The sequence below is a fragment of the Rhinoderma darwinii genome, chromosome 1, assembly GCF_050947455.1.
Source record: "Rhinoderma darwinii isolate aRhiDar2 chromosome 1, aRhiDar2.hap1, whole genome shotgun sequence".
In the NCBI taxonomy this organism is placed as follows: domain Eukaryota; kingdom Metazoa; phylum Chordata; class Amphibia; order Anura; family Rhinodermatidae; genus Rhinoderma; species Rhinoderma darwinii.
In genome coordinates, this window is record NC_134687.1 from 331313073 (window position 1) to 331337368 (window position 24296).

The 24296-nt window shown below is 43.1% G+C and overlaps 1 protein-coding gene across 1 annotated transcript in view; it reads right to left on the reverse strand.

Annotated features, from left to right (window-relative positions):
• The window catches only part of SVEP1 (sushi, von Willebrand factor type A, EGF and pentraxin domain containing 1), a 376990-nt gene that overhangs the window by 195929 nt on the left and 156765 nt on the right, over positions 1–24296 (reverse strand). The window contains exons 18-20 of the mRNA XM_075825648.1: positions 21686–21847; positions 10501–10662; positions 6548–6639 (exon numbers count right to left, since the gene is read on the reverse strand). Coding sequence (XP_075681763.1) covers positions 6548–6639; positions 10501–10662; positions 21686–21847 — 416 coding nt within the window. The remainder of the gene's footprint in view (positions 1–6547; positions 6640–10500; positions 10663–21685; positions 21848–24296) is intronic.

Genomic DNA, 24296 nt, shown 5'->3' on the forward strand with positions numbered 1-24296 from the left:
ACATCGAGAGGACAGAACTTCCGCCGCAGCTGAAGAGGAAGGTAAGATTAGTTGCCCTGACTGGCGGGGTCCGACTCCCGGGACCCGCCAATCAGCTGTTTTGAAGGGGCCGCAGCACTCGTACGAGAGCTGCTCCCCTTCATTCCGGTCACACTGTGTATCGGTGTCGGCGATTAACAGTGTGAGCGAGTAGTGAAATGAAGGGGAAGCAGCTCTCGTACGAGTGCTGCGGCCCCTTCAAAACAGCTGATTGGCGGGTCCCGGGAGTCGGACTCCACCAGTCAGGGCAACTAATCTTACCCTCCTCTTCAGCCGCGGCGGAAGTTCTGTCCTCTCGATGTTGTGCGCGGCGCATAGCGCTGTGACGTCAGGACCTCCGCTGCAATCTGGAACCAGGAAGGTCCTGGGAGTCGGACCCTGGCCCATCAGCTATTGATGGCTTATCCTGAGGACAGGCCATCAATGTTTAGGGACTGCACAACCCCTTTAAGCCTACGATGTATCAGGCTTAGAGGGCCCATGAGACAGGATCACAGATTGTGATCCTGTCTGCTGGGCCCTGTATCTAAAACAATCACATGGTAGGCTTAGATACATGGCCCATGTGTGATTCTGTCTGTGGGACCCTGTATCTAAGCCTACCACACTGTCGGTTTAGATACAGGGCCCCAGCACACAGTAATCTTATACTGTATAAGATTACTGTCTGCTGGACCCTGTATCTAAGCCTACCTTGTGGTAGGCTTAGATACAGGGTCCCACAGACAGTATCACACATGGGCCCTGTATCTAAGCCTAACACATGTGTTACGAATAGTTTTTTGTGTGTTTTCTTACAGGTTCGGTCGTTGGACTACGTCGGATTCCAGGACTACTTCGATGACGGCTTTTTATATTATCAATAAAATGGTTAATGAGGGTTAGGTGTTTTTTTTTTTTATTTCAATAAAATATTTTTTCTATGCCTTTGTGTTTTTTTTTAAACTATATTACTACCGCCTTAGTAATGGCCGTCGGCTGATTGACAGAATCCATTGCTAAGGTGGGGCTTAGTGTTAGCCGGTGCAGAGGCTATCACTAACCCCCATTATTACCCCGTTACCCACCGCCACTGCTGGGAAGAGCCGGGTACGATCCAGTACCTGACCATCTGTAGTGATGGACGGCCACTGGGGTGGCCGCAGGCTGGTATTATGAGGAGGGGAAAGGCCAAAAACAGTGGCCCTTCCCATCCTGGTAATGCTAGGCTGCTGCTGCTTTATTGTATCTGGCTGGTTATGAAAATTGGGGGGGAACTCACGTCATTTAAAAAAAAAATAATAATTGCAAAGAACGATGTGGGGTCCCCCCCCCAATTTTCATAACCAGCCAGATACAACACAGCAGCAGCAGGCAGCATTACCAGGGTGGGAAGGGCCACTGTTTTTGGCCTTCCCCAGCCTAATACTACCAGCCTGCGGCCACCCCGGTGCCTCACCGTCACTGCAGATGGTCGTGTACTGGTTCGTACCCGGCTCTTCCCAGTACCCCTGGTGGCGGTGGGTACCGGGATAATAATGGGGGTTAGTGTAGCCTCTGCACCTGCTAACATTAAGCTCCGCCTTAGTAATGGAGGTTGTCAATCAGCCAGCGGCCATTACTAAGGCGGTGATAATAAAGTTTAAAAAGATACAAGCACATAGAAAAAATATTTTATTGAAATAAAAAAACACAACCCTCATTAACCATTTTATTGAGAATAAAAAACGCCGTTATTGAAGTCCTCGTATCCGAAGTCCAACAACCGAACCTGTAAAAAAACACAAACACACAAAAATAATCAGTAACACATAAAGAAGCAAAATTATTATTCTTACCTTTCCTGGGTCCAGCGCTGGAGCCGCAATGTCAGCGAACTGAGCCCTGTATCTAATCCTATCATGTGTGATACTGTCTGCTGAGTCCTGTATCTAATCCGATCATGTGTGATACTGTCTGCTGGGCCCTATATCTAATCCAATCATGTGTGATACTGTCTGCTGAGCCACTGTATCTAATCCTATCATGTGTGATACTGTCTGCTGAGCTGTGTATCTAATCCTATTATGTGTGATACTGTCTGCTGAGCTGTGTATCTAATCCAATCATGTGTGATACTGTCTGCTGAGCCACTGTATCTAATCCTATCATGTGTGATACTGTCTGCTGAGCTGTGTATCTAATCCTGTCATGTGTGATACTGTCTGCTGAGCTGTGTATCTAATCCAATCATGTGTGATACTGTCTGCTGAGCCACTGTATCTAATCCTATCATGTGTGATACTGTCTGCTGAGCTCTGTATCTAATCCTATCATGTGTGATACTGTCTGCTGAGCTGTGTATCTAATCCTATCACGTGTGATACTGTCTGATGAGCTGTGTATCTAATCCTCTCATGTGTGATACTGTCTGCTGAGCTGTGTCTCTAATCCTATCATGTGTGATACTTCCTTCTGAGCCACTGTATCTACTCCTATCATGTGTGATACTGTCTGCTGAGCTGTGTATCTAATCCAATCATGTGTGATACTGTCTGCTGAGCCACTGTATCTAATCCTATCATGTGTGATACTGTCTGCTCAGCCACTGTATCTAATCCTATCATGTGTGATACTGTCTGCTGAGCCACTGTATCTAATCCTATCATGTGTGATACTGTCTGCTGGGCCCTATCTCTAATCCTATCATGTGTGATACTGTCTGCTGAGTCATTGTATCTAATCCTATCATGTGTGATACTGTCTGCTGAGCCACTGTATCTAATCCTATCCATAGTTTATAGGGTCGTAGTGCTATAGATATGCGGTCTCCTATACACACATTTTTTTGGGCAGACACATATGTATTAGGGCTATTTCCCCTGAGATTTTAAGCCCTTAGTGACGCCCCGGCTGCTAGTGCTGCATTGTTGGGTCACTTAGACCCAGCGATGCAGCTGAAAGCTGCGGACCGTCGGCCATGAGAAGTTTGCGGGGGGGGCCAATAAGAACTTTTGCATCGGGGCCCATGAGCCTTTAGCTACGCCCCTGTTCTAGGTCATGCTCTATATTAAAAAAATTATCTTAAAATTTGCTGTGTTCACTCTGGGCACTGAGCCTCACAATAGACTGACACTTCCTGTTCTGTAGAGATCACTTCTCAGCAGTAGTCATCTCATTATCATCACAGTCAGGTTTACAATGAAATGTAACAACTATATATAAATAATACAGGATCCACCATTCATAATAGACTGACCCTTCCTGTTCTGTAGAGATCACTTCTCAGCAGTCATCTCATTATCATCACAGGCTGGATTGCAATGATACCTACATACATATAACAAAGAATCCCCCATTTATAATAGACTGACACTTAGGGTATTTTCACACGCTTAACAAAGAACATCTGAAAATACGGAGCTGTTTTCAAGGGAAAACAGCTCCTGATTTTCAGACGTTTTTTGAGCAACTCGCGGTTTTCGCAGCGTTTTTGCGGCAGTTTTTATGGCCGTTTTTGGAGCTGTTTTTAAGGGAGTCTATGAGAAAACGGCTCCAAAAACGTCCCAAGAAGTGTCTTGCACTTCTTTTGACGAGCCGTCATTTTACGCGCCGTATTTTGACAGCAACGCGTAAAATGACACCTCGTCTGCACAGAACATCGTAAGACCCATTGCAAGCAATGGGCAGATGTTTGCCGACGTATTGGAGCCGTCTTTTCAGGCGTAATTCGAGGCGTAATACGCCTCCATTATGTCTGAAAAGAGGTCGTGTGCACATACCCTTACTGTTATGTAGAGATCACTTCTCAGCAGTCATTACAATGAAATGTAACACCTATATATAAATAATACAGGATCCATCATTGCTAATAGACTGACCCTTCCTGTTCTGTAGAGTTCACTTCTGAGTATCATCTCATTATCATCACAGGCAAGATTACACTGACAGCTAACACCTTTATATATAGAAAACTCTGGATCCACCATTCATAATAGACTGACCCTTCCTGTTCTGTACAGATTGCTTCTCAGCATCATCTCATTATCATCACAGGCAGCATTACAATAAAAGGTAACACTTATATATAGATAACACAGGATCCACCATTGACAATAGGTGATAGACATAGCCCACCACCTATGCCTTCCTGCACAATAACCTTTGCACAGGTCACAGAGCATGCCTAGAAAACTCCATAGAAGTCGGTGGGTTCCTAGTCCATGTGGCTGTGGTAAAGCATATCCACTGTTGTCCACTGTAGACAATACCTTAGACGACTGTAGACAACATAAAGCTGATCTTAGGGAATCCTGCTTTTCATACCCCCAGGGACCAGCTGTGATGAGTAGGTGAAACTGTCAGCAAGTGTTTAATTTCCCTACAGTGCCAACAGAGATAAAATGAAACATTACAAAGTTACCATTGAAATCAATGGGCTGTCCATGTAATAAATGGACATGTTGGGTCCTCCAGAGGTGTAGATGCCCGTTATAACTGCTCTTCGCTCTCACTTATAGATGAAGATCCTGAATGGGGGACCCCATTCTACAAACTCTCAATTCCCTAATATAGTATTCGAAACCGAGATTGCTATGAAATTTAAAGGGGTATTTCAGCTTCAGCAAATTAATGTTATTCTTTGTATAATGAAAATGTTTACAATTTGCCCATATACTTTCTGTATCAATTCATCATGGCTTTAAGGATTTCTGCTTGCAGTCATTTTAAAGGAATCATTGTTTACTTCTAGGGAATAAAAATGGTCCTGGTCATGTGAGGGAGACATGCAGTTGGTGGAAGAGAGATAAAGATGACCTCAATATATGAGAGTAGCTTTTTTTCTTTCAACCCTGTTCCCTTTGATAAAAAATGGATGCTGAAAAGTTCAGGATTATTATAGAGACTATGCATCTTAAAAGCAACTGCCAGTCATTATGTCCCCTCCCCCATTAATTTAAACATCTGTTCCCCCACTGTTTCTCTTCTTGGCTGTTGCATCAGAATAGAGTGTGTGGGCAGAAATCACAAACTCTGTCCGCCAGCTCCATTCACTTCACTGTGCTGATGTCTTACATATACCGTCACTGAATGGAAGCATTAACCTGAAAGTTACAAGATTAAGTTAGCGGCTCAAAGATGCTACAGAATCCTAGTAAAAGAAGGATGTCAGGGCTAAACATAACTATTCAGCCCTTACATGATATCTACTGTCACACCTGACCTTTGCTTTAAGAACGCAAAAAAAGTGGGTTCTGGATGTGTTTAAATGACCAAAACAATAAAACTCATATGGTGAAAAAGTATATAGACATTAATTATTTATGATTTCTTCAGCTACCCTTCCAGGTAAGCAGCCTAAATATGATTTAAGCGTTCATATTTGTTTTGTATAATTAATAATAGTGTAATAAACGTTTTGTTTTTAGCATAAAATATAATTATTACAATTATATTTTAAGCTATTTGGTTGTGGGAGGTTTATCCATTACGTATTATTGATATATAGTTTAGTGGAAAAAGATTCAGTATAACCTGCTGCTCTTTCTAGGCTTAGTAGTCCAGTAGGCGGTCTGACACAATGATTGACCGCCTTCCCTGCATTAGTGTGCACACATAGACATCTGTCAATCACTGAGTAGGACCGCCCACTGGACTATTAAGCCCAGAAAGAGCAGAGATTTAAATAAATAAATTACAGGTTGTACTGAATCTTTTCCCAGAAATGTATATATATCAATCTGCCCAGCTCCTACTGTTTTATAACATGCTGCCAAAATAATAGACAACATGTTGAATGTTATAGGTTCTCTATAACTGCAAGGGCCACTGATACTTATAGATACTGAATGTATACAAACATTTATAAATTATATATGTATATATATATATATATATATATATATATATATACACATATATATATATGCATGTATATATAAATATATTATTTCCTCTTTACATATATATATATGTATATATATATATATTTATACATGTATATATATATATATATATATATATTTATATATTTATTTTATTTCCTATTTACCAACCTTGGATTTTCTTCCCTTACAGAACTAGTCAAGAAAATTGAAGCCAGAAACCTCAGCAAAATGTTGATTTGATTGAATTTTTTTTGGTGATGGAGAAAATATGTTTCTTTTAAATGAATCCAAAACATATTTCTGGATTATGTTTAGCGTAAGAGCTTTCTTTATAGCTTAATCTTGTGGAATTATAATTTGGCTTTCTAGGTTATTGCTTCTTGTCACATATAGTGTACGTACATGATGTACAATGTGTCTGAACGCATTCTCAGTAAGGCAGTAGACTATTGTTTTATTGAGCTGCACACTACTTATCACTGGAATTAAATCTGGAAGCTTTGACTTTAATATTAAAGCATTGATTCAGGTAAAGAGGTTACAGTTACATTAACGTTATGCATTAGTTGCTTATTTTTGCTAATGCATTCAATAGACTTCCTTTATCTGACTTTATGGCGAGGCCATTAGAGGTAGCACAATGAAACAAATCGTATCCTTGCCTGACTGCTGACTTTGTATTTGCTGTTGACATTTTGTGGAGAAATGGGAATCATTACGCTTTCCTCTGCTGCCGAGAAGCTGGAGCCAAAACCTACAAAATAACATTATAAGAAACACATGTTATCAATCTTGTGATTCGTTATAACATCTGTGATTAAAGCAAATACCAACTCTCCCTTTTTAGCTACGAAAAAAAGGGTGATATTCACGACCGCTATATCATTGCCAGTTGGCTCTTTTGCCACATTACTATATTTAACTTTTCTTTAGTAACACATGTTTAATAGCCAAAACACTTAACCCAGTGTGCTGCAAATTTGTGTGCGCCTGCAGAGAACTGGCAGCCATATTGTCTTCTCCTACATACCAGTTATGTCAGTCACTACTTTAATAACCATAATAAAAGCAAATAATAAACATTTATAAACCTCATTCTGCTTCAGTGAATAGCCACTTTCCATGGTTATAAAAAGATATGGCATGTGAAAGCATTTTATGCCATTGTAACAAATACGGGCCTTCTCTGATGACAGCTATAAGCCTATTTTTAATGGTATAGTCTGTTTTTATGAGGTATGATTTTCACTGCATGTGTGTATAGATACATTTACTTATATTAGTTCAGTTCATGAATTATAAGAAAGCTCCAATTATTTCATCATTTTACATATGTTAGATGAAATTCCTAGATGACACCAGTGATGATAGGGCTGTATGATGGAAATGTTTAAATTCCTCATTTTCTTTTCTTGGGGGGAGGGGAGGTTACTAATTCACATAATGCATAATTTCCAACAGACCCATTTTAAATCTTTCCTATCGTGGGTGAAGCTTAACTGTCACATGATTGTGTGCACTTTACACCTATGTAGTAAAATTAAATTAACATACATCTGTACTGTAACAGTAAATAAAATGGCTCAAGTTTTTCTTTAATTAAGGTATCAATAAAGGGGGTTGGGGTAGGAGAGGGTGGGTTGATAAGGGTATAGATAGCACTGCGGAAACTTTGTAACCTGTAAACTGCAACATTGTTAATAAAGATTTAAAAAAAAAATCAACTGCGATTAAAGAAATTAGCATCCTTTATTGTGGTATTATTGTGAGAGGAATTGTCACCCCCATATCAAGTAAAATTACTTACTGTTCAAAGAGAGCCTTGAAGCCTTTCTTATAAAATATAATATTACAAGTTATGAGTACTAGATTCTGGAGATGGGACTTTGGCCCAGGGATTTATTCTTATTGTCATAATTGGCGTCAACCTCATGGGGGTTTTGCCTTCCTCTGGATTAACATGGTAGGATTATAGGTTAGACTTTATGGACCCGAGTCTTTTTTCAACCTGATTAACTATGTAACTATGTATGTCTCTTATTATATACAGTATGTAGCATCATACTGAGGAAGTTAACCATGTATAATATATGTAAAAACTAATTCTGAATAGTATGCAGAATAAACAATGAGTTATTTGTACTTGTAAAGATGGCCTACATCTCGCGTGATTTTGGAAAATCTTGACTAATCCTCCAGCCAGTAGTGTAATGAACTTTCAGCCTGGTTCTATCTTAGGTCTTTTTTTTTTTTTAGAATGAGACGGATAATGTACAGACCCAAAGTTTTTTTTTCTCTATGGATCCCGTGAGAACCCACGAGAAATAAATTGCTCTATTACATGCTTTATTGCAGCAATATTCTCCATTAGAAGTATTGCACCATATAGTGATCAGTAATAGAGGCCCATCAGGATTTTGTGTGCCTGCTGTGGGTATTCATAGAACGGGCATTAATAGCATATGCATTATTATTTTGTATTTCGTTTGTTTGTTCTTAACCTTTAATCTTGAATAGATGTATATATAAATATGTATAGATGTCCAGCAGTTGAATGAAATAATAAGTAATTAACTTTAATATATGATATGAATATTATATAATGAATCATCACACACACACACAATGCTCTGCTAGTAATTGCTTAGATAAAACAGAATATTAGAACCGAGCCTTCAGCACCAGAAAGTTTGAGATTCATTCATACCTTTTTCATGATGTTCTTTCCTAAATTAACTGAGATCATGCGCTGTTTATATCTTAGGTGTATAGTTGCTCACTGGTTACTAATTTGTTGGTTTTCTTTATAAAAATATCATGAACTGGTATTTTCAAGGGACATGCATACTTGCAGTAGCACTTCATCGGCTCAATACTAACTTCCTTTCAACTATGCACCACTTCGTATCCTAAGTGTACACAAATCTCATTCTTTCGAGCCAGCAAGTGTGTTTTACAATTTGAATATAAATTCAATAATAAAAAAAACAAAAACCTGCATTTTAGATTATTTATCTTACTTTTGGGCACCAAAATTGTTGGTATTATTGGCAAATTGGGTGAAATGCCCAAACAATTCCTCCAGTGCACAATTGCGTTGCCGACGCTGTGGATGGGAATTCCGCTTCAGGAGTTGCCCCTGATGTCACTGTCCATATATGGACAGAGACATCAAGTGCTCCGTTCAGTAGCGGAGTCCCCGGCCACAGGGGGATCCCGCTCCTTCAGGGAGCTACAGTGGCGCTAACTACAGAAAGGGGGGATGATATCTACAGGGGGCTGTGTGGCACTACCTACAAGGGAGCTGTGTGGTACTACCTACAAGGGGGCTGTGTGGCACTACCTACAAGGGACTGTGTGGCACTACCTACAAGGTGTTGTTTGGCACTACCTACAAACAGCTGTGTGGCACTATCTACAGGGGGCATCTGTGAATGGGGGGCTGATGGTCATTTTACTGTGAGTGGCGGGCTGATGGTCATATTACTGTGAGTTTTTTACCAGTTTTCCAGGGGTGCCTCGAGACCGAAAAGGTTGGGAAACTGTGTACTAGGCTACAGGATAACGCCGGACTACGCAAGGATCCAGTCATCGGCATTGTGGAGCAGCTCAGTTCGTTGTGGGAACGGGGCCTAGGTGAGTCAAAAATTTTTGTTTGGGGGCACTGTGTGAAGGGAAGCAAGGGATTTAGAACTGTATGGTGGAGATTTATCAATGTATTTATGCCAGCTGCCTCGGGTAAATACAATGAAAAATATCTTGTTTTTAGACTGAGTGCAATGTTTATGAAGCACCTATTCCGCCTTTTCCGACATACGGGTCAGGTAAAGTTGGCGAAACTTTAGAGTCGTGCAGAGTGCAACTTGTCTATTTTTTCTACTTAGAAAAGTGTGGAAAAAGGTACGACCTGGTATTTTTAGCCTAAGCTAGATTTATTAACAGGGAGTGCACTCCAATCTGTTACATGCTGAACAGGGGAGAGATACTGGTACGCTACTCACACACTGCATCGGTAATAACTGATCCCCCTGAAAAGATCTGATATTAAATTATGGTGAAAATTAATTAAGAAAAAAAGTGTATATCTATCAGATCTCTCAGTGGGGGGGGGGGGGCATACTAAGCTTTGCTATGCGGCCCTTTAATTTTTGTGTACGTCGCTAAAGGGAATTTTTATTTCTCTGTTGTGGGCACCAACACACTTAGAACGCACTAAGTGAATAATCATGAAGCACACAAAAATAAAGGTTCAAGTACATTATCCAGCTCTGCTACATCTGTATTAGCAGACATACAATGTTTAAATATCGGAGTCTGCTATTTTATCTTAACCACTTTTGAATGAACTGCATGGAGATCATTCACAATTTATAAAACAATTAAGATTAAATTTATAATTTTGTTTCATTACCGGCATAACCCCACCTACAGGTTCAGTCATATTTTTGCAGAAATGCAATACATTTACTAGTTCATACTATAATATAGTTAAAGAGCTGATATTACTTTGTAGCAGAATTATGTGCCATGTGTATAGCTCAGTTCCATACAAAGCAGGTTAACAAGCTCTCCTAATACTGACTCAGAATTCCAATGAGCACAAAAGGCAGCTTACTTGAACAGTCTGTTATCGACCTGGCTCCAGTCATAGTCGTCGTTCCGTAAAATGGACATGACAGGCAATAAGATTTCCCCGGTTCCGGCTGATAGTAGTCCCTTGGACAAGGAAAGCATGGCACCAATCCAGACCGTGAAAACTCACCGGCGTGGCATGGAACTTAAATGTAAATACATAATGTTAAAATGAATTGCTTAAAACTTGGAACAACGTGCAAAGCTTATAAACAACCTTTAATAAATCACAAAAATTAGAATATTCATTGCCTTTCAGCTGCACATAGAAGAAAGAATCTTAAAGATCAACCAAAATCTAATTTTTAGTTTATTTTAACCTTATTATTTATTTAAATCTGTAAAATTATTAATTACAACAAGAATTAAAATGCGTAGAATATAAAAAATAGTCAAAAGTGAATATGAGAAAATGTCACTTTCTGGATTGTTGGACATATAGATAAAAAAAGAATATATCTATATTTATTTATGTATGTATTATATCTGTATAAGGCCTTTTTATATAGCCTTTTCAAGGTTCCAGATGATTTTAGAGGTCAATTTGGGTACATATGCATAAATAATCCACCCGTGCTAATCTTTTAACACCAGTGTGTAAATATACTAGATATGTATATGTATATATATATATATATATATATATATATATATATATATATATATACACAGTGAAGGAAATAAGTATTTGATCCCTTGCTGATTTTGTAAGTTTGCCCACTGTCAAAGACATGAACAGTCTAGAATTTTTAGGCTAGGTTAATTTTACCAGTGAGAGATAGATTATATTAAAAAAATAACTGAAAATTACATAGTTAAAATTATATATATTTATTTGCATTGTGCACAGAGAAATAAGTATTTGATCCGCTGTCAACCATTAAGAGTTCAGCCTCCTCCAGACCAGTTACATGCTCCAAATAAACTTGGTGCCTGCATTAAAGACAGCTGTCTTAAATGGTCACCTGTATAAAAGACTCCTGTCCACAGACTCAATTAATCAGTCTGACTCTAACCTCTACAACATGGGCAAGACCAAAGAGCTTTCTAAGGATGTCAGGGACAAGATCATAGACCTGCACAAGGCTGGAATGGGCTACAAAACCATAAGTAAGACGCTGGGTGAGAAGGAGACAACTGTTGGTGCAATAGTAAGAAAATGGAAGACATACAAAATGACTGTCAATCGACATCGATCTGGGGCTCCATGCAAAATCTCACCTCGTGGGGTATCATTGATCCTGAGGAAGGTGAGAGCTCAGCAGAAAACTACACGGGGGGAACTTGTTAATGATCTCAAGGCAGCTGGGACCACAGTCACCAAGAAAACCATTGGTAACACATTACGCCATAATGGATTAAAATCCTGCAGTGCCCGCAAGGTCCCCCTGCTCAAGAAGGCACATGTACAGGCCCGTCTGAAGTTTGCAAATGAACATCTGGATGATTCTGAGAGTGATTGGGAGTAGGTGCTGTGGTCAGATGAGACTAAAATTGAGCTCTTGGCATTAACTCAACTCCGTGTTTGGAGGAAGAGAAATGCTGCCTATGACCCAAAGAACTCCGTCCCCACTGTCAAGCATGGAGGTGGAAACATTATGTTTTGGGGGTGTTTCTCTGCTAAGGACACAGGACTACTTCACCGCATCAATGGGAGAATGGATGGAGCCATGTACCGTCAAATCCTGAGTGACAACCTCCTTCCCTCCACCAGGACATTAAAAATGGCTCGTGGCTGGGTCTTCCAGCACGACAATGACCCGAAACATACAGACAAGGCAACAAAGGAGTGGCTCAAAAAGAAGCACATTAAGGTCATGGAGTGGCCTAGCCAGTCTCCAGACCTTAATCCCATCGAAAACTTATGGAGGGAGCTTAAGATCCGAGTTGCCAAGCGACAGCCTCGAAATCTTAATGATTTACAGATGATCTGCAAAGAGGAGTGGGCCAAAATTCCATCTAACTTGTGTGCAAACCTCATCATCAACTACAAAAAACGTCTGACTGCTGTGCTTGCCAGCAAGGGTTTTACCACCAAGTATTAAGTCTTGTTTGCCAAAGGGATCAAATACTTATTTCTCTGTGCACAATGCAAATAAATATATATAATTTTGACAATGTGATTTTCTGTTGTTTTTTTTAATATAATCTATCTCTCACTGGTAAAATTAACCTAGCCTAAAAATTCTAGACTGTTCATGTCTTTGACAGTGGGCAAACTTACAAAATCAGTAAGGGATCAAATAATTATTTCCTTCATTGTATATATATAGATATATACATAAATACATATATACATAAATACAAAAACACACACAAACACTAGTCAGCCGTAACATTAAAATCACTGACAGGTGAAGTGAATAACATAGATCATCATTACAATTGCGCCTGTCAAGGGGTGGGATATATTAGGCAGAAAGTGACCAGTCAGTTCTTGAAGTTGATGTGTCGAAAGCAGGAAGTATTGGCAAGTGTAAGGCTCTGAGCAGCTAAGACACGGGCCAAATTGTGATGGCTAGAGAATCTCCAAAACAGCAGGTCTTGTGGGGTATTCCAGGAATGCAGTGGTTATTACCTAATTAAAAGTGGTCCAAGGATAGACAACCGGTGAACCAGTGATAGGCTAATGGATTCCCAAAAATCACTGATGGTCCTGTTTGCTCCTGAACGATTTTCTAAGCGCAGTTCTGCTATAAGTGAAAGTGGATTGTGAGCAGCTCACTGATGGATTTGGCTTAGAACGGCTTTCTGCAGCTTCTATGTACTGTGATACATAAAAGCTGCAGAAGTGAAATAGTGCATTTTTAAAAAAAATAAAAGTCAATTACGAAAGTTGTTTTTATCTCCAAATAAATGCATTTAAATACTTTTATTTAAAAAAAAAAAAAAAATCCCAATGGTGTGAATAGCCTTTAATTCTGGCTATGATAGAAAAGTGTGAGAATACACAGGGCATCGCAGCTCACTACATTTGGGGCTACCTAGCCGTAGATCAGTCAGGGATGCTGACCCCTGTGCACCGCTGAAAGCTCCTACAATGGGCACGTAAGCATCAAAACTGGACCACAGAGCAGCTGGGTGCATGTACTTCGTCTTCCTGGGAAAGAGATGGCACGAGGATGCACTATGAGAAAAATGCAAGCAGGCGGAATAATTGTGATGCTCTGAGCAATGTACTGCTGAGAAACCTTTGGTGCTGGCATTTATGGGATTGTTGCTTTGACACGTACCTAAAAATTGTTGCAGACCAAGTACAACCCTTCATGGCAACAGTATTCTCTAATGGCAGTGGCCTCTTTCAGCAGGATAATGCATCCTGCCACACTGCAAAAATTGTCCAGGAATGGTTTGAGGAACATGACAAAGCGTTCAAGATGTTGATTTGACCTCCAAATTCCCCATATCTCAATCTGCATGAGAATCTGTGGGATGTGCTGAAAAAACAAATCCATGGAGGCCCCATCTCGCAACTTACTGGACTTAAAGTATCTGTTGCTAACATCTTGATTCTACAAAAAAGTCTGTGGGATATCTACCCTGGGTTAACTACTGTTGAAAGCTTGAGAAGTTTGAGGAAAAAACGGATTTTCCCTGGTGCTGCTAACTGGTAAAACCCTTCTTGAGTAGTGAGGATTTAAAACAAGCAAATGTAATATCAGATATTGTTTTATTTACAACGCGTTTCGAGGCCGCACCGGCCTCTTCATCAGGTACAATACAAATGCATTTGTATTTTACAGTTTTTTCCCCAAACTTCTCAAACTACCATTTACCATTGGACCCTTTGGATCCGGATCGGAACCAAGGCTGCAGCAATATTTTAAAACACGCTTTCAAGGATGTTGTGCTCCTAGCACAACCAACTAGGTCAGTAGAACTGATCACCTATCTGTGGCTTTTTTACTATATCATTTGATGCACTATGTGAGCTTTGTGTTGTTTTTTCTCCCCTACTGTTTGTTACTGTTGAAAGCTGGCCACACATATTAGTCATCCTGACTTTTGTCAGCCTGACTTTCTCCCAACAAACAAGGATCGGAGATATTGGATTTTAAACAGCATGATCCTTTGTTCCCTGTGAGAGAAGTGCCAGCTTAGGTGTATTACAGCAGCTTATCCTCCACTACCTGTGGCAATAAACATGCATACTCTAATGATTCAAGTGTCCATGTTTACCAATCAGTCTGATGAAATAACAATCTAGAATATATAGCTAGTTTAAAGTGATAATCCCATAACATAATGTTATGACGTATCACTATGTATATATTTAGTATGCCATAACATTAAGATCAGTGGGGCCTGACCACTGCGGCCCCGCTGTTCCCAAGCTCACGTGATGGTCAGGTATCCACATACTTTTGGCCACATAGTATCTATGAATTTGTCAGACATCCCATTTCAAAACCATGGAGTTGGCCCCCATTTACGGCTACAACAGCCTCCATTTTGAGGGCTTTTCACAAGATTTTTGACTGTGTCTGGGTGGAATCTGTGCCCATTTAGCCAAAAGAGCATTTGTGAGGTCAGACACTGATATCGGACTAGAAGGTCTGGCTTGCAATTTTTCTCAAATGTGCTTGATGGAGTTGTGGTCAGAGATCTGCAGTTCACTAGAGTTCTCCTTACCAAATTCATCACATCATGTCTTTATGGACCTCACTTTGTGCACCTAGGCAGAGTCATGCTAGAACAGGAAAGGGCCTTCCCTAAACTGTTGCCAAAAAGTTGGAAGCATAGAATTGTACAAAATGTTTTTGTTTGCTGTAGTATTTTTAAAAACAGCCCCACACCAGTATCCACCAAATTTTACAGTTGGCACCATGTATTCCGGTAGGTAGCGTTCTCCTGGAATCCATCAAACCCAAATTCACCCATCAGACTGCCAGATAGTGATTAATCACTCCAGAGAATATCTTTGGAACTCTGTAGTGAGTGATACAACAGAGAATAGGTGGTTTTTACACAACACATGCTTCAGCACTTGGTAGCCCCACTCTGTTACTTCTAGATGCTTCCTGTTATGGCAGGAAGGAGGTGAAGGGAACAAGTGAGCCCTAATCTACCCACCGCCCTGTCCCTGCCTACTTGCAACGACCCGCCCTAGGCGACGGGGTACAACTTGGCGGCGGTCCCTACGCTGACTAAGTGCAAGGGGATACAAACAGGGAACAAGCAAGGGAAGGGGCAGTAGCCCACGGAACACCGTGAGGAAATGGAGTGGTGAACAAGCCAGTCAGGATCAGGATGTAGTGGAGTATACAAACGCAGAGCACGGAGCAGGAAGCAAGCCAGGGGCAGAGCGAAGCAGGATAAGCGGGAACTGAAGCAAGGCAGAAGTACGGCAGAAGCAGGCTGGAGCAAGGCAGCAGTGGGGCCAGGAATCCAAGAAGAATAACAAGCAATGAGGAAGAGAAAACGGCAGGTATAAATGGACAGGGGGCGGAGCTAACTCCGACTGACCAGGCCGCGATAGGCTCTCCCACTCCTGAGCCTGCCACCCTGATTGGTGGGAGCCGGTGTCAGTCTAAGAGGTCTGGCCTCAGGTGTCGACTGATTAATCCTGGGAGTATCCACAGACGTAGTGCCTGGCAGATCCTTTACAGTACTCCCCCTTTTATGAGGGGCCACCGGACCCTTACTAAGAGGACCCGGTTTAGTGGGGAAGAGAAGGTGGAACCTCCTGACCAATACCCCAGCGTGAACATCTCGAGCAGGTACCCAAGTCCTCTCCTCCGGCCCGTATCCTCTCCAATGGACCAGGTACCGGAGGGAGCCCTGGATCATCCTACTGTCCACAATCTTGGCCACCTCGAATTCCACCCCCTCAGGGGTGAGAACGGGAACAGGAGGTTTCCTCGAGGGGGACCAGGACGGGGAGCAGCGTTTAAGGAGGGAGGCATGAAAGACGACGTGTATGCGAAAGGATGGGGGCAGCTCCAGACGGAAGGATACAGGGTTGAGGACTTCAATGACCTTATAAGGCCCAATAAATCGGGGAGCAAACTTCCTGGACGGGACCTTAAGGCGCAAGTTCCTAGACGACAACCACACCAGATCCCCGACGACAAACCGGGGGTTAGCAGAACGTCTTCTATCAGCCTGAATCTTTTGTACGCTCTGGGACGCCTCTAGGTTCTTCTGAACCTGGGCCCAGACTGTGCACAGTTCCCGATGAACGTCCTCTACCTCGGGATTATTGGAACAACCAGGAGAAACGGAGGAGAACCTTGGATTAAACCCGAAATTACAGAAAAACGGGGAGACCCCTGACGAGTTACTGACCCGGTTATTCAGGGAAAATTCGGCGAGGGGAAGGAATGAGACCCAATCAAATTGACAGTCAGAGATGAAACACCTTAAATATTGTTCCAGGGATTGATTAGTCCTTTCCGTTTGGCCATTAGTTTCGGGATGGAAGGCGGAGGAGAAGGACAGATCAATCTCCAACTTTTTACAAAAAGCTCTCTAAAATAAGGAAACAAATTGTACCCCTCTGTCAGAAACGATATTGACTGGTGCCCCATGGAGACGCAAAATGTGTTTAACAAACAAAGAAGCTAACGTCTTGGCGTTAGGCAGTTTCTTAAGGGGCACAAAGTGGCACATCTTGCTGAAGCGGTCTACTACAACCCACACCACCGACTTGCCTTGAGATGGAGGCAAATCGGTGATAAAATCCATGGAGATATGGGTCCAAGGTCTCTGGGGAATGGGCAAAGAGCGTAGTAAGCCCGCAGGGCGGGACCTAGGGGTCTTGGACCTAGCACAAACCTCACAAGCGGCGACGTAAGCCCTAACGTCTTTAGGCAACCCCGGCCACCAATAGTTTCTGGTAATGAGGTGTTTGGTACCCAAGATGCCAGGATGACCAGATATTGCGGAGTCATGGTTCTCCCTGAGTACCCTTAGCCGGTATTGCAGGGGGACAAACAGCTTGTCCCCAGGGAGGTTCCCGGGAGCTGAACCTTGCTCAGCCGCAATGTCAGAGGCTAGATCAGAATCAGTGGCAGAAACGATTATACCAGGGGGTAAAATACAAGCAGGATCCTCCTCAGAAGGAGGATTGGCCATGAAACTACGTGACAGTGCATCAGCCTTAATATTTTTGGACCCAGCCCTATAGGTAACCAAGAAGTTAAATCTGGTAAAGAATAGCGCCCATCGAGCTTGTCTAGGATTAAGCCTCCGGGCAGATTCTAGGAAAACCAGATTCTTGTTGTCAGTAAGGACCGTTACCTGGTGTCTGGCCCCCTCCAGGAAGTGACGCCACTCTTCAAAAGCCCATTTAATGGCTAAAAGTTCGCGGTTGCCAATATCATAGTTACTCTCCGTGGGCGAAAACTTCCTAGAGAAGTAAGCACAGGGGCGGAGATGGGTGAGGGAGCTGGTACCCTGGGACAAGACGGCCCCCACTCCCACCTCGGACGCGTCAACCTCCACAATAAATGGCTCCCCTTGGTTGGGCTGAACGAGCACGGGGGCCGAGATAAAGCACTTCTTGAGGGTCTCAAAGGCCTGGACGGCCTCAGGAGGCCAGTGGAGGACATCAGCACCCTTGCGAGTGAGGTCCGTAAGAGGCTTAGCGACGACCGAGAAGTTGGCAATAAATCTCCTGTAATAGTTAGCGAACCCCAAAAAACACTGTAGCGCCTTTAGGGAGGCAGGTTGGACCCATTGCGCCACAGCCTGAACCTTGGCAGGGTCCATGCGGAATTCATGAGGAGTGAGGATTTGACCCAAAAATGGTATCTCCTGTACCCCAAACACACATTTTTCGGTTTTCGCAAACAGATTATTTTCCCGGAGGACCTGGAGGACCTTCCTGACATGCTCCACGTGGGAGGACCAGTCCTTGGAAAACACCAGTATGTCATCAAGGTACACTACAAGAAAATTTCCCAGGTAATCTCTCAGAATTTCATTAATAAAATTCTGGAAGACGGCAGGGGCATTACACAACCCAAAGGGCATGACCAGGTATTCGAAATGACCTTCGGGCGTGTTGAACGCAGTCTTCCACTCATCCCCCTCTTTGATGCGGATAAGGTTATATGCCCCCCGTAGATCGAACTTAGAGAACCATTGGGCCCCCTGAACCTGATTAAAGAGATCAGGAATCAAAGGAAGGGGATACTGGTTCCTTACAGTGACCTTATTCAAGTTCCGATAGTCAATGCACGGCCTAAGACCACCATCCTTCTTCCCCACGAAGAAGAAGCCAGCACCTACAGGAGAAGTCGAGGGGCGAATGAAACCCTTGGCCAAGCATTCTTGGATATACTCCCTCATAGCTTCACGTTCAGGACATGAAAGATTAAATATCCTACCCTTAGGAAGCTTAGCACCAGGTACCAAATCGATGGCGCAATCGTAATCCCTATGAGGGGGCAACACCTCGGAGGCCTCCTTAGAAAACACATCAGCGAAGTCCTGAACAAAGTCAGGTAGCGTGTTTACCTCCTCACGGGGAGAAATAGAGTTAACCGAAAGACATGACGTCAGGCATTCACGACCCCATTTGGTGAGATCCCCAGTATTCCAATCAAACGTGGGATTATGCAGCTGCAACCAGGGAAGACCTAATACCAGATCGGACGATAATCCCTGCATCACCAGTATAGAGCACTGCTCCAAATGCATGGAGCCAACAAGGAGTTCAAAAACAGGAGTATGCTGTGTAAAATAACCATTAGCAAGAGGAGTGGAGTCGATACCCACTACCGGGACAGGATAAGGCAAATCAATAAAAGGCATTTTTAGAGACATAGCAAATTCCACAGACATGATATTAGCAGATGAGCCAGAATCCACGAAGGCACTGCCAGTGGCAGACCGTCCAGCAAACGAGACCTGAAAGGGAAGCAAAATTTTATTGCGTTTCATATTAACGGGAAATACCTGTGCGCCCAAGTGACCTCCCCGATGATCACTTAGGCGCGGAAGTTTTCCGGCTGCTTATTCTTGCGCCTGGGACAGGTGTTCAGTAGATGCTTGTCACCCCCACAATAGAAGCAGAGACCATTCTTCCTGCGGAACTCTCTACGTTGTCGAGGGGACATGGAGGCCCCGAGTTGCATAGGTACCTCCGAGTCTTCCGTGGAAGAGCGAGGAGACGGGACCTCGGGGGGAATGGCAGGGAAGTCAGAGTTGAAAACATTGAAACGTTCAAGCTGACGTTCTCTGAGACGTCGGTCAAGTCGTACTGCTAGGGCCATAACCTGGTCTAGGGAGTCAGAAGAGGGGTAGCTAACAAGCAGATCCTTCAGGGCATCAGATAATCCTAACCTAAACTGGCACCTTAGGGCCGGGTCGTTCCACCGAGAAGCTACGCACCACTTTCTAAAATCAGAACAGTATTCCTCAACAGGTCTCCTACCCTGACGTAAGGTCACCAGCTGACTCTCGGCTAAGGCAGTCCTGTCAGTCTCGTCGTAAACGAGTCCGAGGGCAGAGAAAAAACGATTGACGGAGGAAAGTTCAGGGGCGTCAGGAGCCAAGGAGAAGGCCCACTCTTGGGGCCCTTCCTGGAGTCGGGATATAATGATACCCACCCGCTGGTTCTCGGAACCTAAGGAGTGAGGTTTTAGACGGAAGTAAAGTCTGCAACTCTCCCGGAAGGAGAGAAAAGTCTTACGGTCCCCTGAGAACCGGTCAGGTAACTTGAGGTCGGGTTCTAGAGGTGAGGTGAGGGGTACTACTATGGCAGCGTCAGACTGGTTGACCCTCTGAACCAGGGCCTGGACCTGTAGGGAGAGGCCCTGCATCTGCTGGGTCAGGGTCTCAAGGGGGTCCATGATAGCGTCAGCGTAGGAGAAATGGTAGACTAGGTATGGGCTTGTTATTATGTTATGGCAGGAAGGAGGTGAAGGGAACAAGTGAGCCCTAATCTACCCACCGCCCTGTCCCTGCCTACTTGCAACGACCCGCCCTAGGCGACGGGGTACAACTTGGCGGCGGTCCCTACGCTGACTAAGTGCAAGGGGATAGAAACAGGGAAAAACCAAGGGAAGGGGCAGTAGCCCACGGAACACCGTGAGGAAATGGAGTGGTGAACGAGCCAGTCAGGATCAGGATGTAGTGGAGTATACAAACGCAGAGCACGGAGCAGGAAGCAAGCCAGGGGCAGAGCGAAGCAGGATAAGCGGGAACTGAAGCACGGCAGAAGCAGGCTGGAGCAAGGCAGCAGTGGGGCCAGGAATCCAAGAAGAATAACAAGCAATGAGGAAGAGAAACGGCAGGTATAAATGGACAGGGGGCGGAGCTAACTCCGACTGACCAGGCCGCGATAGGCTCTCCCACTCCTGAGCCTGCCACCCTGATTGGTGGGAGCCGGTGTCAGTCTAAGAGGTCTGGCCTCAGGTGTCGACTGATTAATCCTGGGAGTATCCACAGACGTAGTGCCTGGCAGATCCTTTACACTTCCACTTCACAATAATAGCACTTACACTTGACTGGACCAGATCTACCAGATTATAAATTTCACAAACTTCATAAACTCAAACATGGCATCCTATGACAGTGCCACATTTAAACTTCAGAAAAAGCGTGGTCAACAGCAGCAAACGTCTCCCAAGTTTCAATCAATAAGTTCTTTTATTGGTCAAACATCCAGCAAAAAATGGCAACGTTTCGACCCGTGACAAGTGGAGGGTCTTTCTCAAGCCCACTTGTCACGGGTCGAAACGTTGCCATTTTTTTACTGGACGTTTGACCAATAAAATAACTTATTGATTGAAACTTGGGAGACGTTTGCTGCTGTTGACCACGCTTTTTCTGAAGATTACATTACGTCAGACTGGGTTTGTCTGATTTTACAGCATGACACCGCTCCTGATAACGGGATTTGTGCTGCTTCAAATATTGTATTTTTTGGAGTGCCATATTTAAAGTCATTGAGCACTTTAGTACGACCCATACTATTACCAGTGTTTGTCTATGAAGATTGCATGGCTTAATCACCTGTATTCAATAACTAGAAGGAATGTCCACATTATTCTGGCCATACAGTATATAAAAAATATTATTCTGGCCATATAGTAATTACTTTGAGGTATATACCATTTTGTATATTTCAATACAAAGAGGAATATAGATTATTTATAAATCAACATACATGACATCAGTTTCATATCTATATTGATATTTGAATGTTTGCAACAAACCTCCACATTCGGAGACGTCCACTGATCCTCTTTTAACCGTTGACATTCCATTTGGGCAGGAGACACAGAACTTCGCTCCCATCACTGGTTGGTAGGTACCGTGTGGACATGACTCACAGGTTTCTAGGCCATTTGAGGAATATGCTCCTGGTTTGCACTGAGCTGAATTTTAATACAAACATTATTTACAAACACTGCATAACATTGGGTTGATTTTATCTATTTTGCTATTTTCTAGATATTGGGGAGGGGGCACAGTGTAGTTTTGGGGCATTTGCAATCTTTTTTCTACATATGCAGTGAGGTTAAAACACAGTAAAAACATACGGCCCCATGCACACGACCGTAAAAACGCCCGTAATTATGGGCCGTAATTACGGGACCATAGACTTCTATTGGCCACGGGTACCTTCCCGTTTGCTTACGGGAAGGTGCCCAGGCCATTGAAAAATATAGAACATGTCCTATTTCGGGCCGTAATTACGGCACGGGCAGGCCCATAGAAGTCTATGGGGCTCCCGGAATTACGGGTGGCTACGTGTGTGTACCCGTCATTACGGGAGAGTTGCTAGGTGACGTCAGGGGATTTAAATTTTTGAATAAAGAGAAGCAGAGAAAATGGCGTCTCAGCGATCATGTGACATCATTTCCAGCCCCCCTTTTTTTATGGGTCCATAAATACGGGTGGAATATGGATGACAACGGACCCGTATTTACGGGCATAGGTCCGTACATACGGGTTAAAAACGTGTGACAACACGTGTGCATGGGGCCTAAAAGACATTCTTCACTTAATACAGGCTGAGACAGGCTGGGAATATCTGACATTTGAAATTCGAGAAATTTTGGCTGACCCTAACAATTTTGTGGTATTTACTGACAACCTAATGTGTTAACATACCTGAACCTTTGTTTCCCCATGAAATAAAATATGTCATACGTGCCTGGCAGGGGCTTATCCCCCTAAACATGAATGCTCAGATAATCCAAGCATACCATGTCTATGGGGAAGTTGGCTGTCTTATGCACAGTGCTGTCCAGCTGTAAGTGTTGTGTGTAGTTTAGACAATGCCTTATTATGACAGATCCAATGGTGATAAGCAGATGTTTCCTGCTGCGGGTGCCCCCAGCAATCAGCTGTAATCAGCAGGGAAACTCGGTAGCAAGTGTTCAATTCACCTGCAGCGCCACAGCAGGTCAAATGAAGTATTACACCTTTTCTATTCAACTCAATGGGTTGTCTGTGTAATGTACAGAGCAAGAGATATTCTTTGTAGCTGTTCTTCACTCTTGCTAATACATAAAGTCAAGAATTTTAATTTAGAATTCCCTAAAAATTATTTAAAAAATCTTAAAAAAGTTTCAACAACTAAATTATCATAGATAAACTGGATGCCATGGACACACAGCTGTATCCATTGAAACCAGTCAGATTATGTTTAAGTCTTTATCTAAAAAGGTAGAATTGGCAATGACCTAAAGGCAGAGAATGGACAAGGAGTCCTGGGAGTTTTAATTTATATTTTCTCTTACTGCCAAATAAATCAGCTTTTCGTAAACATGAATACAGTAATTAAACCAGTGACAAAGAGTCATTTAAGGGCGGGTTCACACATGGCGGAATTGCACTTAAATTCCGCTGCGGACACTCCGCAGCGTTAATCCGCAGCGGAGCCGTTTCTACATTGACTTTCACTTTAATTTAGCAGTGTTCGTTTACACGATGCGTACAATTCCGCTGCGGAGCATAGGCTGCGGAGCGGAATTTGGTGTCCGCAGCATGCTCTGTCTGTTGCGGAGCAGTGGCGGACTCATGGCGGAATTTCTCCATTGACTTCAATGGAGATTCAAAGTTCCGCAATGAAGTCCGCAGCTGTCATGCACATGTCATGTGTGCTGCGGATGCGTCTTGCTTTTTTTACTTGACATTTCTTCATTCTGGCTGGACCTATGTATTTCTAGGTCTACAGCCAGACTGAGGAAGTCAATGGGGCTCCCGTAATGACGGGAGCGTTGCTAGGAGACGTCAGTAAATAGTCACTGTCCAGGGTGCTGAAAGAGTTAAGCGATCGGCAGTAACTGTTTCTGCACCCGGGACAGTGACTACCGATCCCAATATACATGTATCTGTAAAAAAAAATGAAGTTCGTACTTACCGAGAACTCCCTGTTTCTGTCTCCAGTCCGGCCTCCCAGGATGACGTTTCAGTGTAAGTGACGGCTGCAGCCAATCACAGGCCAAGCACAGGCTGCAGCGGTCACATGGACTGGCGCGTCATCCAGGGAGGTCGGGCTGGATGCCGAAGGAGGGACGCGTCATAAAGACAACGGGCGGTAAGTATGAATTTCTTTTACTTTCACTAGGGAAAGTGCTGTCCCTTCTCTCTATCCTGCACTGATAGGGAGAAGGGAAGCACTTTTCCCGCAGTCCGCAGCAGCTAGTCCGCATCAATTTTCTGCACATTTTGTGCAGATCCGCTGCAGAATCTGCAACGCAGATTCTGTGCGGCATTGATGCGGACAGTTGCGGAGGAATTCCGCCATGTGTGGTCATGCCCTAATACACCATTAAAAGGATTTCCCCATGCTTAACATTTACAGCATGTCAATAA